Source organism: Brassica napus, chromosome A2 (assembly GCF_020379485.1).
Source record: "Brassica napus cultivar Da-Ae chromosome A2, Da-Ae, whole genome shotgun sequence".
NCBI lineage: Eukaryota > Viridiplantae > Streptophyta > Magnoliopsida > Brassicales > Brassicaceae > Brassica > Brassica napus.
The window spans coordinates 25,736,896-25,755,781 of NC_063435.1; the positions used below are offsets into that span (position 1 = coordinate 25,736,896).

The 18,886-nt window shown below is 29.4% G+C and overlaps 1 protein-coding gene and 1 pseudogene across 1 annotated transcript; one reads left to right on the forward strand and one right to left on the reverse strand.

Annotated features, from left to right (window-relative positions):
* Window positions 1–515: 515 nt before the first annotated feature.
* On the forward strand, window positions 516–2,747 carry LOC125580539 (expansin-A23-like). Its single transcript, XM_048745092.1, has 2 exons — window positions 516–1,371; window positions 1,534–2,747. Exons 1-2 carry the CDS (start codon window positions 1,254–1,256, stop codon window positions 2,154–2,156), a joined length of 741 nt encoding a protein of 246 aa, XP_048601049.1. The 5' UTR covers window positions 516–1,253; the 3' UTR covers window positions 2,157–2,747.
* A 2,457-nt stretch (window positions 2,748–5,204) lies between these two features.
* LOC106371100 lies at window positions 5,205–6,487 on the reverse strand (annotated as a pseudogene).
* Window positions 6,488–18,886: the final 12,399 nt, after the last annotated feature.

The following is an 18,886-nucleotide window of genomic DNA, read 5'->3' on the forward strand; positions in this document are numbered from 1 at the left end:
GTTTTTCAGTTTTGGCAGAAAAATTCTGTTTTTTTTTGTTTTGGCAAAAAAATTGTGTTTTTCAGTTTTGGCGAAAAATGCGTTTTTTTTTTTGTTTTTGCGAGAAAATGCGTTGTTTCCGGTTTTACTGGTTTAGCCGAAAAATGTGTTTTAATGAAAAATGTGTGTTTTATGTTTTTTGCGTAAAAATGCATCTTGCGGTTTTGGCGGGAAAATGTGTTTTTCCGTTTTTGCGAGAAAATACATTTTTTGGTTATAGTGGAAAAAAGTATATGCAAAAAAAAATGAATTTACGGTTTGAAAATAATATTTTGATTTTAAAAGGTCATTTTTGTCATTTATCATTTTGGACTGAACTAGATGCATCTGCATCCAGATGCACCATCAAGACTCACCTTCATTTGAGTGAGAATTTGAGATGAGTTTTTAAAAATTCAGCTGGGTGATCCATCTGGATGTAGCATTATAATGCACTAAACGAACATCAATTTGCATCTTCACCCAAATGGATCACCTGGGTGAGCAAACGAACAGGGCCTAAGAATCACCACTCACATTAGGCTGTCAGCCTGTAACACAATATTCGTTGGAGGTAAGTTTTTAGCCTCACGATATTCTTTGAAGGTGACACAATAATGGGGAATGTAAATAACGTGGATTGCCTTATTCCTTCAATTCCACACCAAAAAATTAACATTTGCCTTGAATGAAATAAAATAACCATTCCATAAATTTCAAAAAAAGTAAACAAAATTCAAAGGAAACTATTGCACTAAAATTTTGATAAGTAATGAATGTAATAGTTATATTATATTTTTCTTCATATTACATTTATCCTATTCCATTTCTTTTTATCCCACTAATAATTCCCTTACAGGTTTACCATTTACCATTTTTTAAAAAGGTAACAAGAAAATTAATATATCTATTTCCATATTTGATAAGAAACGTACCCAGTATCTCATACTCAGCAAGGAAATAATTAACAATATTCAGTATTGAATGCACAAATATGGTATCAAACGTCTTCCTCAATTTGATATTAATAGTTAATGCCCGGACTTGTTGACAAAATTAAAAAAAAGTTAATGTCCGGACTCAACATTCTGCAATCTTGCCAAAATCTATGCTAATTACCATATTTTATTCCCTAAAACGATCACATTAACGTTTCATATTCTTCTATAAATAATCATTCTTCATTCCGAGTATAATTGTAAAATAAGTCGAAGAAAACATACAAACACTTAAACATGAATCGATCAATGTCTTTGGTTATGTTACTGGCGATTCTTGTCTCTGTGGCTGACGCTGCGTGGGAAGACGCTCACGCTACGTTTTACGGCGACATTAGCGGCAAAGAAACCATGCGTTAGTATCTTTATATTGTTATTGATTTATATACTATCTTTTTAATTTCAATATAATTGTCTAGTTAGTAATATGTAGACTATGAATTAATCTAGTAAATCATTGGCTTTTTTAGTGAAAAGTATCATCGTATCTAATATTTTTAATGTTTTGGCGTGACAGAAGGAGCATGTGGTTATGGAGATCTATTCCAAGAAGGTTATGGGTTAGAAACGGCGGCGCTAAGCACGGCGCTCTTCAACAACGGCCAAACATGCGGTGCTTGTTTCGAGCTAACGTGTGTAAATTCACAATGGTGTAAACAAAACGCCGGTACAATCAGAATCACAGCAACCAACTTCTGCCCACCCAACTACACCCCACCGGTTGATATCCACTGGTGCAACCCTCCTAACAAGCACTTCGATCTATCCATGAAGATGTTCACTTCCATCGCCGAGTACAAAAGTGGGATCGTTCCTGTGAAGTTCAGGAGAGTGAAGTGTCAGAAGAGAGGTGGTGTGAGGTTTGAGGTCAAGGGAAACCCTAATTTCATTATGGTTTTGGTGTATAACGTTGGAGGAGCTGGAGATGTTAACAGCCTGGCTATTAAGGGGCATAAGAGTAACTGGATCTCTATGCAGAGGAACTGGGGGCAGAATTGGAACACTGGTGTGGGTTTAGTCGGACAAAGACTCTCGTTTACAGTGAAGACCAGTGATGGTAGGAGCTTGACGTTCTATGATGTTGCGTCGGAGTCTTGGGGGTTCGGTCAAACTTTTGAAGCGAAATCAAACTTTTATTAGATTACCTTAACTTTCTTTTTCAGATTATGTTAGTTTCTTGAGTTTTTGTTAGAAGCTACTATTTCATAGTACTACTATAATAAAATCATTAGTTTCATAAGATATTGTTTTTATTGATGAATGAATTATTGTCCTAGCAATGAAACATATTACGGGGGGTTTATTGGAGTTGGGGTTTGAGAAGGTTTTGAGGATTTTAAAATGTAGTGGAATTTTGAGAGTTTTGTTGAATTCCAGAATTTTGATAGAGATTTAAAAGGGGAATTTGGTAGGATTTGGTAAGATCTTTTTTAAATATTTTAATAATAATTTTCACTATTAAACTACAAAAATACGTAATCGGTTGTTAGGTTTATATTAAATACATATATAATAGGGATATACCAATAAAACTACTTATATGATATAGATATATGTTCCAAGCTATTAATTCTTCTAAACAAGTGAATAGACTTGAAGAAATCCCGACGTCACTAACATAGTTGTTGTTGTGGCTTTGACTTCGGGAATTTTTTGTTTGTTTCAGTAACCAAATAGAGAGATCTTAAACATAGAGATATTGTAGTGAGTTGAAAAATAATGTGAAAGAGTTAAAAGGATATACAACAACAAAAAAAAAGCTTGAAAATCCTCATAAAGTGTCAAGAGAGGGAATCAAAACAAAAAGAGACAAAAGACTCATTCTTTCTCTGTGCCATTGTACATCAGACTTGATACCAGTTATACAAATATGGCGTTGTTACAACTCCAAACATGTTTGGCGGATGGTCTCTCTTGTATAGTCCCATAAGTTCATGGCTAGTTTTGAGAGTTCTCCAAGCTCTAATGGGATAACACCACTTAAACCATTGCTAGACAGATCTAAAACCATACATATAATCAACTATTCCTCTACTGAACTCAGATTCTTCAGTGTAAAAAATCATACCTTTGATTTGCTACAAACTGGATTTCTGCAAATAGGTTTAAGAAGGTGACAGGTGCACATCATCATCTTCTTGCTGAAACTTCCATTGTTAGTTCATCATATGAACCATTCTCAGATCGATGATGATGAGAACAGTTTGAATTCATTCTCTTCCCATCTCAGTTAAGTTTCTTCTGTCGTAAAAGATGAATAACTTTTTTTATTTAAATTCTATCTCTTTAGGTGGTATTTGATTCTATTGAATTTGAAGGGTAAATGATAGTTTTTAATATCCAAAATAACTTTTGATGAATCTCATTGATGAAATCCATATTTTCCAATAAGGGGTGATTAATAAGATTTTTATAAATGCTATATCCAATAAGAGGGGATTTGTAAAACTTTTTATAAATACCTTGTCCAATAAGGGAAGATTTGGCAAAAACCTATTTCAATAAGCCCCCAACTGTCTCAAATTTTAAATGTTAATCTTAATATACAGTAGAACCTTTATAAATTAATACTAGATAAATTAATAATTTCTATAAATTAATAAATTTCACCGGTTCCAATTTGGATCGGTACAAAGTTTGACACAAATCGATAAAACAATAAGATAATTTATATGTATATGTATTTTATATAAATAAAAATTTATTATTATATTGTTTATTTTATATTCACAATAGAATTATATTTATATTTTCTTAGCACTTAATATATTTTTGATGAGATTTAGTAATATTATATCTAAAACTACATTTTAGTTCTATGCAATATATATATATATATATATATATATATATATATTATACACCAAATAATATAATAAAACTAATATAAATGTCAAATTTCAAAAAATAACAATTAAAGTCTATACATTAAAATCATTTTTTTCTTATCTTAGAATAAATATATCTTAAAATAAAAAGTCTAACTAAGGAAATTTTTGTAAATTAATATTTTTATAAATTAATAAAATTTCAAAATTTCAGCACTATTAATTTATAGAGGTTCTATTGTACATCACAAGTTATATAATCTTAAAATTTTAGTAAATTATAATATGCGTACACCACAAATATTATTTCTTTTATAGAGACTGCATAAATCTGTTAGAAAACAACATGGGAAAACAAAGTGAGATTGGAGAAGAGAGAATACAGTGAAAAACTATAGCTTAAAAGAGAGCACTGACTGTATAGCTCATTATTGTTTGGAAAATAGCTTGAGTGGTTAAAACGCGCTGATGATAACACTGAGTCAAGGCTTGGTGAGAACAATATCAGAAGCGCCTCGTACAGCATCTGTAGCAGCAGCAACAGCGATACCAATATTGGCTCTCTTCAAAGCAGGAGAGCATCCATCACCAGTCATCCTACATATATGCTTCAATTATTGCAACTTCTTCAAAATCTCGTACTTCTTCTCTGGCTGAAACATAAACCAAAACATCGCTGAGAGAGAGAGAGAGAGAGAGAGAGAGAGAGAGAGAGAGAGAGAGAGAGAGAGAGAGAGAGAGAGAGAGAGAGAGAGAGAGAGAGAGAGAGAGAGAGAGAGAGAGAGAGAGAGAGAGAGAGAGAGAGAGAGAGAGAGAGAGAGAGAGAGAGCATGTTCATGAACAAAAAAAAATCTCTTCTTAACCAACCTGGGAAGACAGCAGCAAAGGCATGGGCATTCTCAATCAACTGTTCAACGGGAACTTCAGCTAGGCTTTCGTCTTTGTGTTTACCATGTAGAGAAGCTGATGCTGATGGATACATGTTTGATCCCATACCAAGCCTATGTCGAGTCTATGCTCAAATCACTGTAATAATTCTCTAGGGCGGTGGACTTTTCTTGGCAGCATCAGAAAGAGAAAGGCAAACCTTTTCCCTTAATACCGGCGGGATCCCTTTCCTAATCAACCTATTCAGCGTGATCGGAGAAATTAGAGAGCAGGAGATACGTATCAGAAGCTACACTGATACGACTGGATCAAAACTTTAAACCCAAGGATTAACGTGTTGACCAACTGCAAGCAACAGTCAGACAATACATATGAGTATATGACATGAGCTTCAATTTAATTGAGAATATATTATAATAAGTTAGTCCAGTTTATTGCAAGTTTCTTAATTATGAGTTCTTAAAAAAAAAGATTTGAACAAAACAAGAGTGATTATGTCTGAATCAATCATCTCACATTTGAGCCTGTTTATGATCTAACCAATCCCAATCACAAATTTGTTTATTTTCTTACAAAATTCAAAATCATCTCAAGAGTTATTAAAAATCAGAAGAAAGCAAAGTATTCAAAATCATCAATCGGTCTTGAAGAATCAGTTTTTGTGCAGCTTTGTTACTCTTCAGCGGCAATGACACTGATCTCACCTCTCTCTCAAGCAAGTCATAGAAAGCTCTGGTTTTCCTCTGTTTGTTCCAATGGTGCATCTTCCAAAGACCACCAGCAGCTAAACCGAGTGCCATACCGATGATTAGCTCCTTCACAACGCTAGGACCTTTCAATGTGGCATGAGCAACCCTGTGTCCTGCCATCTCTTTTCTTTTCTCCACCTAATCAAACTGATACATCACAACCCCAAAAAGACCAAACATGAATAAGTAGTCTCTACAATCTTCACTAAACCGACGCAAGAAATGTAATTCACAACCAACTACACATAGTATAACCCCAACGATCAAACATGATATGATAGAGACCATACAAAAAGAAAGCTAGAAATGCAATGCACAATCAATTCATATACAAGACAGAGACTGACTCTCTTCACCATCCCACGGTTCAGCATCTTCCCAGCTGCTCCAAATATTGGAGCCAAGCGGCCTGTGATCGGTCCTGGGTTTGCTAGTTTCTATAAAGCATCAAGTATAAAAAGAGAGAGAGACTATCTATAAAGCATACACCTTTACATGTGACACAGACTAATAACTATGATCCGCTCATGAGATAAAAGGAAGATACTTTTTGATTGAATTAACTAGATTCAGATGACAACAATGCATAAATGAAAAAAGAAAAGGAAAGTGAGAAGAAACCAGAAGCAGAAGAAGAAGGTTGGTCAGGTCGCGCTTTCTCCTCTGCCCAAAACAACACACCATTCTCTCCAAAAATTCAATCTTTCCGATGATCTTCCTTAAGGCGACACTAAGTAGTCTCTGGTTCGAACTCTTTCTCTGTCCTGAAACAACCAGAAAAACACATTCTTTATCAAAACCAACAGCAAGCAGAGAAAGGGATACCAAATCAGAGCATAAAAACAATGACTTTGAAGTTTATATTTCTGAGAGGTTGGCGATGTCTTTGCTTTTTTCAGAGAAACAATCAATTGGGAGAGACACAGAGAGGAAGAGATAGAGACAGGGAGAAGTAGAGAAGAGACTGTTCTTCCAACTCCTCCTAATCAGGAGATGTCTCTTGTGTTAATTGTAACTAGGATAAGACCCGCGCCTTGCGCGGGATTAAGTTATTATTTTTATTATATTTTTGAGAATGAAACAATAGTTTGGCTTCATTTGGATTACAGGTGTTCAATCCGGATATCGGGTTGGTTCGGTTCGGTTCGGTTTTTTCGGTATTTGGTTAGTAAAATATAACTACTATTCTAAATCCATATTTATTTTGACTTTAGTCTTTCACATACTTTTGAAAGATTTCAACTGGACGACTAAATTGATCAGCCAATCTTGTTGCTTTAAATCATTAGTGTATATATATATATATATATATATATATATATATATATTTAGTTTGAATATTTATTAAATAAAAATTCATATGCGTTATATTTTATGATCATTTGTAACTTATTATAACAAAAAAATAATCTATTGATCACAAAATTTTCAGAGTGGGAATATTCAAATTTCTAATAATATATAGACGTTTTGAAAAATTCAAATATAACATATAAGAAAAATAAAAATGTTTTTATTATATATTTAATGTGATTTTTTAATAACTTTCAATAATATAAAATTAAAAAAAAAGAACTAAGATACCAAAATTGTTCTCAAATATTTATTATTCATAATAATTAATTTTCATATATACGTTAATCATATTAGGTAATTTCGTAGCTTCTAATTAAGGAAAGTGCAAAAAAAAGTTTGGTAGATTATTTATCAATTCGATAGTTAGTTTAATAAAAAATATAATGTAAGTCAAGATGGACCAACCTATTTTTCTAAGAATAGTATATTTTATATAGTCATTTATTATATGAGAATTTTTAATCATACAGTTCTATGATCATTCATATCATTTTATAACTGAATATTTAAATCATCGATAACAAAATTTTCAATGTGAAATCTTTAATAAGTTTATAAATTATAAATGTTTTTGAAAATTCATTGAAAGTTTTAATATTAAAATATTTATGTAATCTTATGGTATATAGTATAATCTATATATATATATATATGTTTTATTATTAAATGATATTTTTTTACTCATATGGTTTTAAAATAATGTGTATCTTCTTATAATATTAAATAAAAGTTCATATTAATACAATTTTATGATCATTTGTAACTTATTATGACAAAAAAAATAATCTATTGATCACAAAATTTTCAGAGTGGGGATCTTCAAATTTCTAATAATTTATAGACGTTTTGAAAAATTCAAAATATAACATATAAGAAAAATTTTAAATGTTTTTATTATATATTTAATGTGATTTTTAAATATATTTTAATAATATAAAATTAAAAAAAGAACTAAGAAACAAAAATTGTTATCAAATATTTATTATTCATTATAATTAATTTTCACATATACGTTAATCATATTAGGTAATTTCGTAGCTTTTATTTAAGGAAAGTGCAAAACATTTTTTGGTACGTTATTTATCAATTCGATAGTTAGTTTAATAAAAAGTGTAATATAAGTTAAGATGGACCAACCTATTTTTCTAGGAATAGTATATTTTGTATAGTTATTTATTAAATAGGAATTTATAATCATACGGTTCTATGATCGTTCATATCGTTTTATAACAAAATATTTAAATCATCGATAACAAAATTTTCAATCTGAAATCTTTAATAAGTTTATAATTTATAAATGTTCTTGAAAATTCATTGAAAGTTTTAATATTAAAATATTTATGTAATCTTATGGTATATAGTGTTTAATATATATATATATATATATATATATATATATTTATTTTATTATTAAATGATATTTTTTGCTCATATGGTTTTAAAATCATGTGTATCTTCTTATAATAAAAATGTTAAACTATTGATCATTAATTTTTAACATAATAATTTTAATAGTTTTAGTCATTTATTGTCGTTTTTAAAAATTCAAAATATAACATATACGAAAAAATCTAAATTTTATTTTTATAGCTAATTTGATTGTTTAATTTATTTTAATAATATAAAATTAAACAAAAAGTGATGGAGGAGATATACATTGTTATCAAATCTTTATTATTAAAATCATTAATTGTCATATATATATTAGTCATTTATGGTAATTCCGTAGGTTTTATTTAAGGAAAGAAAATATCATATCATATCATTATATCATATAGTTTGACCAACTTATGTATCTAACAACATATAAAAATCGAATGTGGACCTACTTATTTTTCAATTGAATGTAATTGACTACCTAATTGAGTGCCACCTATGCATTGGGGCCTCTTTTAATTAATACAAAATTGAGGTTACATCTTTTCAAATGTTCCTCAATTAATATATAAGGGATTTTTCTTTTTTTTTTTTAAATTAAAATTATGTTAAAGAGACACGTCTAAGAACCTGGAGATGAGTTCCCGTCCTCCTAATCAGGAGATGAGTTCAACAATTACGAGACTGTCATATTAATGTAGACAATAAACAACAAAAGAATGTAAATATTTTTTAATGACATGACTTACATATAAATGAGCTGTCAATTTGATTGGTTAGAAAATTTTGGATGATGTGGACACTCTTAAAACCCTAGCTCATCAACTTTATATAAGAATAAGCATAATTGTTTAGATTCACATAAATATCCAGAATTTTTTTTTTAAAAAGAATATCATTAAAATTATGTGTCAGCTCTCAACACTCGTCTTCCTCGTTCTATCAATCATTGCGATCGACCACCTTTCTCTTGCAAGTGCTAGAGTAAGAAACCTCAACTATGCGGCGTTTTGTGTGATATCTAAATCAGCCACAGATGCACAAATGCAATCTAATATAAATTGGGTGTGTAGTCAGAAATTTGACTGTACGCCAATCAATCCCGGTGGGTCTTGCTTTGAACCAAATAATCTTAGTAGCCATGCATCGTTTGTGATGAATAGGTATTACCAAAAAAATGGACGTGAAGAAGAAGCATGCGATTTCGCTAATACCGGTAGGTTCATTAATAGTGATCCAAGCTATGGTGATTGTGTGTATGATTATTAATAATAAATAAAGTATTTCGTCATTCAGAATTTCATATTTAGTCAATATATTTAAATTTATGACTTCATTATTGGGTTCAACATTTTTCGGATTCTCGCAGTGGCTGCAACTAGAAATCTTTTTTTTTTTGTATGATAAATCTATTCGAAATGTATTATTCAATTGGACATCATGTAAAACAAACCAGTTACAACAAATAACATGAAATTATTACCTTCTCGTTCCTTTTTGGATGGAAAAATAAAATAAAGAGAAAATTACCTACAATAACCTATCTTTTTACAGAAATTGTTCGAACAACTCATAAAATTTAAGATTACTCAGGTAACCTACTAATCATCAAAGTAATTCCATAATTCCTAAACTACCCTTTTATAACTTGTGCATAATATTGTTTTAATCAAATAATTATTTTAATATTAATTATCTCATTAATCATTTATTGTAAAATAAGGAAGGTTAGGATATACAAGAATATTGACTCTAAATCAAATAAATTTCAGCGACAAAATTCTAGCAATTCACCAATTTTATCGACAAAATCTCTTTTCTTATCTTCCTGTTCTTGCACCAATTCTATCGACAAAAATACTTTGTAACCGTGAATCTCAGATCGTGAGCGAGGCGTGGTTTTAAAACCAGGTTAGCAACATCATTCTCTAATTTTACCTTCACTCTCAGCCAATGACTATGTCGTAAATCTTCCTATAGTTATATTTGAGCATGTGTACAAGATTGTTTTCTTTTATTATCTTGAGAGTCTTTAGTTAAAGTTGAATATTCTTTGGTAGAGTTTTTTTATTTAATCTATTAGACTCATATTCTTTTTACAGGATGTCAATTCAAACAAATGTGGATTTAGGATTTCCATTACGATTGTTTTCACTTGGTTGTGAGCCAAAGCCCAAGAAAAGTATCAACCCCCATAGTAAGACTGAGTTTTTAGAAGATGTGGAAAATGCTGTTGGAGAAGAAGTGTGGAACATTGTCTGTGGTTCACCTCTTGAATAATTATATGGTTTGTAGAAAATAAATTCACTTAGTCATCTAAGGTAGTCGAGCATTTTCTTGTGAACCAACTTGTTTGCAAGAAAAAAGCATGAGATGTGGTGCTTGTTTGGAAATACACCGGCTCAGTTCTCTTTGTCAGAGTTCGAAAACATAACTGCTTTGAACTGTGCACCTTTTGTTGAAAATGAAGATGTCGTTGAAACAAAGGTGCATAAAGGATTGTGGAAGAAGTTAAAGTAAAGAGGAAAAGCCTATGCAAGAAAGGGTTGAGAGGAGCCTTGGAAGATATTTTTTCTTGGTCAACAGAAGACAAAATCTGTTTTACATATTTGTCTATTTTAGCAACTATTATCATAGGTGAAGATGATAAAAAGGAGCTTCCGCTTGAAATAATGGATGTGTGTCGATCAGAAATTATCACCAACTCTCGGTGGTCACCGTAAACCAAACGCTACTGAATTAGGAACCACTTCCATGAAGAATATCTACAATCCCAAAAGCAAGAGGAAATATCTCACCATTTCCATCTTGTGAAGCCGCAACTAGCATAACACCTTTGAATTTTCCTTTCAAATGAGGTCCATCCATTACAGTCACGTTTCTTCTAAACTGGAAACCTCTGATACATGCATCAAATGCAATGAACAAGTACTTAAACCTATCTTTCTCGTCGCAAACAAGTTTAGTAATTGTACCTGGATTTGCCGCCTCAATCTTCTGTAAATATAAAGGCAAATCCTCATACCCACTCTCCCATGTACCTCTTTCTAGCTCACAGGCATGAACTAACGCTTTGTATGACTTCCAGTAATCAATATCAATACCATAAATAGCCTTCATCACGTCCATGATGTGAATCGGTCTAATCCCTAGACCGATTTTCCCAAATTTTCCTAAATACAACTCTCCAATACATTTTGATGTAGCTTGTCGATGACGAGAAGATCTTTCTGTAGCAGAACATTTATGAATGTCTATGTACTTTCTCACTTTAAACTTCAAATATGATTTAATTGTTGATGCACGAATCTTCCAAGAACAACCAGGAACAAAGCATTTGAGCACCAACAAAGATTTTGTTTATTTATAAGTTGTATAATCAAAATTTTGAAAAATCGTGATCATACGCAACTTATGTTGTAACTCCTTCTTGGTGCTATATATTTGCCCCACAGTTATACGCTCTAAAATCTGGACAATATTTTGTGTACCTATGGAGTCACCAACCATTTCATCATCTTCAGTCTCTCCATCTAAAGACATCTTTGAATCAAATCCAGAACTACGACTTGTAGAACCAAAACAATTTCCATCTTCACTAATTTCATCAAACATACCACTTTGGACCTCTTCTTCACCATATCTATATGGTGCACCACTTTGTGCCTCGTCTTCACCAAATCCAAATGCAACACTGTTCTGTTTATCTTCACTGCCTCCCTCAATAGTACCACTTTTTTCTGTATCCTCGGTATTTTCGTTAAGAGTTCCACTTTTTTCTTCATCCTCACAACTTTTATATAAATTGCCACTCATTTTTTCAACTATGATATTACCTGCAAAATTAATACTATATAATTAGAAACAGAGTAATCTATACTATACTAAAAGGAGGATATAAGCTCCTATTAGAGTGTCCACGTAGGCACAAAAAATCGTCCAATCAGAGAGTCCGAAGTTGCCACGTCATCTCATTTATTTTTTCGTAAAAATTGAAAAAACAATGCAAAGGAAATGATCGAACCCGGGTTAGTATGACATAAATATATGGTAGATACCACTAAGCCATTGAAACTTTCTTGGACACATATACAAGAATCACTAAATATGTAATCACAAACTCTTATGTACATTTACAATAATATGGATTCAACTTTCAAGACTCCGATACTTTGTTTTGTAAAAAAAATAAGTAAGTGACTAAGCTAATATATTCTTTGAAAGTGTGAGAACATTGACAAATATGAAAAACGTAGATTTTTGTTTTCGTGACAAAGTTAAGAATTTTGTAAAAGTAAGTTTAACATATAAATTTTCGTGACAAATATTAAAAAGCATAGATTTTTGTACAATTTTGACAAAACAACTCAAAACATAGTTCTCTAATATCTTAATAAAATATTATTTAAGGGTGCAATAATTAAATATATTAATTCAATAAATTTTGTAATTTATAGACAAAACAATAACACAACAAATTTTGAAACATTTGTTTAACCTATCGATTTCTTTTCATAAGAATCCAACTAAACAAGATAAAAAAATAATTAGATTTATTTAATTACCATTTTATTCAATTTTGAATAATTTCAAATTGTAATAATGTATCTTTTTGAAGTTACAAAAAATATTGTTCTTTCTTTGTTACACTAGCATTATATATAGATTCCATATACACAAATAAATATAATATAACAACATATGCTTGCTTTCCCCGATTCATATGAAAACTTTTTAAGTTATCCACCAAAGCAAATTAATTAAATCAATAAAATTGTTAGAATACAACAAATTAATATATAATTTTTATTTTAAATTATTTTTTTTTAAAGTGTATTTTCGTTAAAAAAAAAATAATAAATAAGTAAAACTGATTTGATTTTTATGTGAAAGAAATATAAGCTTAATATGGAAAAAAATCTTAAATACAAAAAAACTCTAAAATTAACAAAAAACTAATAAAAATTAAACTATGATATCAATTGAAAGCTTCTTAGATAATATTAATAAAATGTTTAAGCGATTATTACACAAATTTGATTTTTTTCGCGAGCCAAAAGTTTATTATTAATTATCATCAGTTATTTCAAGATGTTTAAGAAATGATGGACTTAAATGCTATATGAACTATGAATAGTAGTACTTTATAAAGCTGACTTAGATAACACATATGCACATCATTTCCAGTCCTTTTTGATGCCTAAATTTAATTTCTTTACACCAGTTATTTCACAAAGAGATCGTATGAGATATTGTTTTGATATTCAGATTTGTTTCTTGACTGTTAAGAGGATTGATAACTGTAAAAATTTCTCATTCAAAGATGATATGTCTATAACCGAGTTCCCAACATGAGACAAGTTTGTGTTTAAAATTAATAATTTTATTTTTCTTATATTATATAATAAATATATATTATTTACTGATAATAAAAATATAGTTATTCATCTATCACAAATAACTATGTAAATATATGAATCAAGTACAACAATCAAACAACATAATGATTTCTACAATGAAAATTTAAAAAAATATTTATGTTATGTAGTCTTATTTTATATTCTTTAAATAATATAATACAATATTATACATTGTTTTTCTTAGAATTGAGAAATACATATAATATCTTATCCGCGCGTAGCACGGTTAAAAAATCTAGTATAGAGAATGATTGTCAACTAATGTTCAAAAATGAATATAATATAGAAAACACAAAGGTTTCGATTATCAGCAAGTCTGCCCATAATATGTAGATTTTACAATTATCAGACAATCTACCCAGAAAAGTAGACTTTATGTGAGTCCACTATTATTTCGCAGACGAATTGAAGGTCTGCCAAGAAAAGGTCTGTCATTTTTCAGCAGATAACAAACTAGTCTAGCAGTTTAGATTTTCATGTCAGCACAAAAATGTAGCCATCAGGCGAGTCTAAATCATTTTTCACAATAATTCATGGATGCGTCAACAATGGTGTTTTTTCCATAAATTAATATTTCCTTTTTTAAAATATCTGTTTCCTTTTATTTAATTATTATTAATTTTGTTTTAAATTTACTGTATATTAATGATTTCTTTTCTTTTTAAAAAGATTTTTAAAACTTAATTCAATCATGTGATCAAAGGCAATATAGGAATGTATCTTTCTAAAATCTTAACAAAAATTGTATAGGTTATTTTAGAAATTTTTATATATTTGTAAGGTTACGATGGCTAATGTCAGATACATCTTTTAACAAAACAAGTATGAATAATGCACGCGTAGTTATTTATCTAATCTATTAAAAGAGGAGTACAAATTTGAAATAATCCTGAATTTTCCTAAAAAATTACAAGAGATTGCCACTGGCATTAAACACAGTCGTTTTACCTTATTTATAAACAAGCGACTCAAATTTGATCCTTGCTTTTTCAACTCGACATAATCAGTCACAACCAAATATTTCGGTCAGTTGGTCTTTTTTTTTTAATGCTGGATAGTTATGCTATTACAAACTATAAGAAATATTACAGACGATTCTACAGGCAACAATTCTACATGCCTTATTAGGATTCACGTCTAACTGCATCACCTGAGGCGCCCTTTCGGATCCACGCTTGAAGGTACTCCTAGTGCCATGCTGCAGATCTATGAAAACGCTTATTTAGGTACATAAATATTCAAATGATCTATTTAAAGTATATATTCTATAAATATTTCCAAAATCTTTTAGTTTCAGTATATATGGTATATTCAGAGAATTTACTACAAATATACGTAAATTAAATGAAATATATTGTTTTTGTCAACCTTATATGATATATCACACTAACATATATTAGCTTTAATATTATTTTCCTAAAATCACGTGATATCTTACTTATTATCCTTCACATATCTCAACTACAATCTAATATTTGTGATTTAGTTTTTTAAAAAACAAGCTTTACGTGATAGATACCCTAATATCTTAGCATGAATCTATAAATAAGGTCGACACATAGCTCGACTTCTGCAGTACTAAACAGAGTCAAAATGTCTTCAAATAAGAGTGTCTCATTACTCAAACTTGTCAAGCATTTAAAAGTGGTTGAGTAACCTTTGTTGATTTCTGATGTATGGGGAAAGTTCTTCACAAATTGAATTTACTGCTGAAATCCAAACATAGCGCCAAGTAAACTACTAACTTTTGTTGTTTCTGATGTATGGAGAAAGTTCTTCACGAACTGAATTTACTGCTGAAATCCAAACATAGGGCCAATTAAACTACTAACCTATGTTGTTTCTGATGTATGGGGAAAGTTCTTCAGTTTTAATCGAGAGTTGTTTTAAGTTCTTCGACCATGTATACTTTCATGAAAGCTAATGAAATATAATACTATATTATTAGCTGGACAAAATACACAAACTTAACAGTCAAAATTTAGTGCACGAACCAATAATCAAATCTCATCATGAATTTTGCAGGAACCAATAATCTAATAAGCGACTGACTGCGCTATATTACAAAGTCATGTTGGTCTTTACTTCTTATAAAGCAATACATACAAGCAGTTAAAACTTAACAGACAAAAATTATAAGACGAACGAAAATGGAAAAAGAAGTTCAAGTTTTAATTATACCTGTTTATTATTCAGCCTTTTCTTCAGAAACTGATACCGGGATAATTCAGTCTCCAACAGAAATTCTCTGAGTTACTGAAACAAGAATTCAAAAAATAAAGCATAAATAAGTTAGCTTATGAAGTGAATTGTATACTCCCCGTGTTTGTGGAATTCCTAAAACATTATTTTACACTTAGCTTTTGAAGTGAATTGTATACTCCCCGTGTCTTAGCTCCCCAATTTTCTTCACATCTCTCTCGAATTATTCCTGCAGCTTGACAAGGTTAGAGAACGTAAACTTTTTGATCGGCCTCGGCCAAGGTCACAATCTTTGTTAAGCAGAGCATTCGCTTCATAGTTGTAATCAAGCTCAGCAGAGAACAACAAGCTTCCCCAAGTTGCAGAATCTGTTTTAGGAGATCAGCTGAAGTCATCTCCACCAGAAATCTTGAAACCATTGTCTCCCACACTCTCAGATTAAAGACTCTGATGGCATTACACCAACCACAATAGCTGCACCAGCACTAATGGCTATTAAGGAAGATACTTCAAGGAATATTCTTTTGTGATTAACAAGAATTACATTAATCGCAATCCTTTACTGATTGGAGACAAGTCAGGTTGCAACTCAACACAATCATCACTGCCCACCGACTCATCTGCATTACGAGGTCGTAATCTTACAGCCACTCGAACTCTCCCAAGCACTGTTAAAAGAGAATATACGTCATTGAAAAAAAACATGATTCTCTTTTACAAAAACAAAGTTTTTTAAAATCTTTTTTGACTGTCCATCAAATATTGGAGAAGCAAGTAAAAGGCCAACCATAAACACAGAAACAAAAGTCCATCTTGAAAGTTGGTTAAGCTAAACTCTTCTCTGTATTACATATACATGCAAGAGACACATCTCTCAGTTAATTGTTTAAAGATTACTTCTGCTCAATAAAAAGCTCAGTTGTTGAGAAATTAAAGAAAAGATTCACTGCCCCCGTGGAGAAGTAAGTACCAATGCTTAACAAAAAACTATCATTTACTTTTTTAGTTACAAGAATAAATTTTTTTGTTGGTCTTTTGCGCCAAAAAAAAAAAAATTGATGGGCCAACTAACTTTGTCAAATTCATTTATATTTTGTTTTTGGCAAAATAAATAGAAAGATAACATCTAAATTATCTTTACCGAGAATGTATAATATTTTTTAAAAATTTTTAAAATAGAACATCAGTTTATGTAAAATAATTATATTACAGTATTTCTATATTAAAATAATATTTATTACTATAATATATGACGTGGTTTCACCCTGATTTATGAATGTTAGTTATTGTTGTAAAAAAAATATTTATTACAAAAAGCATAAAGTGGTAAAATTAAAATAAACCTATAAATTTTATAAATTTGATTAAAATAAATTATAAAAAACTTAATATATTAAATAATTTTCATATAAATGTAATTCAAAAACTTATTGATCTAATATAAAATTATGTAATATATTTAATTGATTATGTCAATATCGAAAACCAAATAAGCAACCAACATAACCTATAAATACTTTTAAAACATGGTCAAAATGTCTAGATCAAACAACAAGATCTACATCACTTATTTATAAATCAAGCAACAATATAATATCTATATTATTTATGAACAAAGTCAAACATATACAAACATGTACTAACCAAAAACAACTATAAATGTTATATGTTAAAAAGTAAAATAACAGCCGCGCGGGTCAAAAACTAGTTTTCAATTAAAGTTATAAAACTTTATTTGAGTAGTAAAGAGTTAAATTGGATTTTTGAAATGACGACAATTTTGTATAAGCAGTTATGTACTTTTTAGTGTAAGCTAGTTTAAATTTATATAATGATAAATACTATTAAAAGAATTGCTAATTTCTATCCTTAATGAAAAATGTTTTATAATTACAAGTAAAAACAATACTGTATCTATCTTGTTAAAACATAAATATTGTATTGGACCTAAAATTTATTTTGTAAGTTATTAAATTAGAATTATTCTTGGGTTCACCCTAAAGGGTGAACCTATAGATTCACCAACCACTAGGATTGTGTTATTTTATATTCGATATCTTTCAAAAAAGAAAACAAAATATATTTAAATTATATTATGTTTTAAAATTAAAAAAAAAGTAAAAATAAATAAATAAATAAAAATAAATGTAATTACAGAAAAAAATATTTTTTAACATCATCAGCAAAATACTAAATCTTAAACCCTAAATCCTAAACCCTTGGATAAATCCTAAAACCTAAATCAAAAACACTAAACCCTAAATCCTAAACCTTAAACCCTTGAGTGTTTTAGTGTTTAATGTTTTTGATTTAGAGTTTAGGATTTATCCAAAAGTTTAGAGTTTATCAAAAGGTTTACGGTTTAGAATTTAGGGTTTCGGGATTAGGATTTAAGGTTTATGATTTAGTGTTTTGCTGACGATTTTAAAAATATTTTTCTTTTAAATATTTTTTTCTGTAGGTATTACTATTTTTATATATATATTTTTTACAATTTTATTTTAAAAACATAATATAACTTGACAATATTTTGTTTCTTTTTTTTTATAAAAATATAGAATATGAAATAACACAATCATATGGGTTGGTGAACATATAGATTCACCCTAGGGTGAACCCAAGAATAAGTCTTTAAATTAAATATAACATTCAACTTTATAGTTAAAGTTCATTAAATCATTAATATTCCTTTCTTTATACTACTATATCCATGTTTTCAAACAATATACTTAATTTTTTTACTACGATCCATGTGTCCAAACAACATTATAATTAATCTTTTGTTCAAATAATATAAAATATTATATCTTTTTTTTTTATAATTTCTAACAATTTTATTTCAAATTATTCTGATAAATTAAATAATGAGAAAATTCAAATAATTTATATAACAACAAAAATAAATAGAACTTATTTTGCAGGTTTAAATACTACAAAAGTTCAATAATAAATAAATTAAATTAATGGATTATTTTACTTAAATTTTCTAAATAATTGTTATACTGTTTAAGTAACATAATAAGTCAATAATAACCATAATATAAAAAATA

Excerpts from the sequence above, each read along its gene's own strand:
- LOC125580539 (XM_048745092.1), top strand. The coding sequence starts at position 1,254 with ATGAATCGATCAATGTCTTTGGTTATGTTACTGGCGATTCTTGTCTCT. Across the intron at positions 1,372-1,533 it reads TAGCGGCAAAGAAACCATGC|AAGGAGCATGTGGTTATGGA; the intron begins GTTAGTATCTTT and ends TTGGCGTGACAG.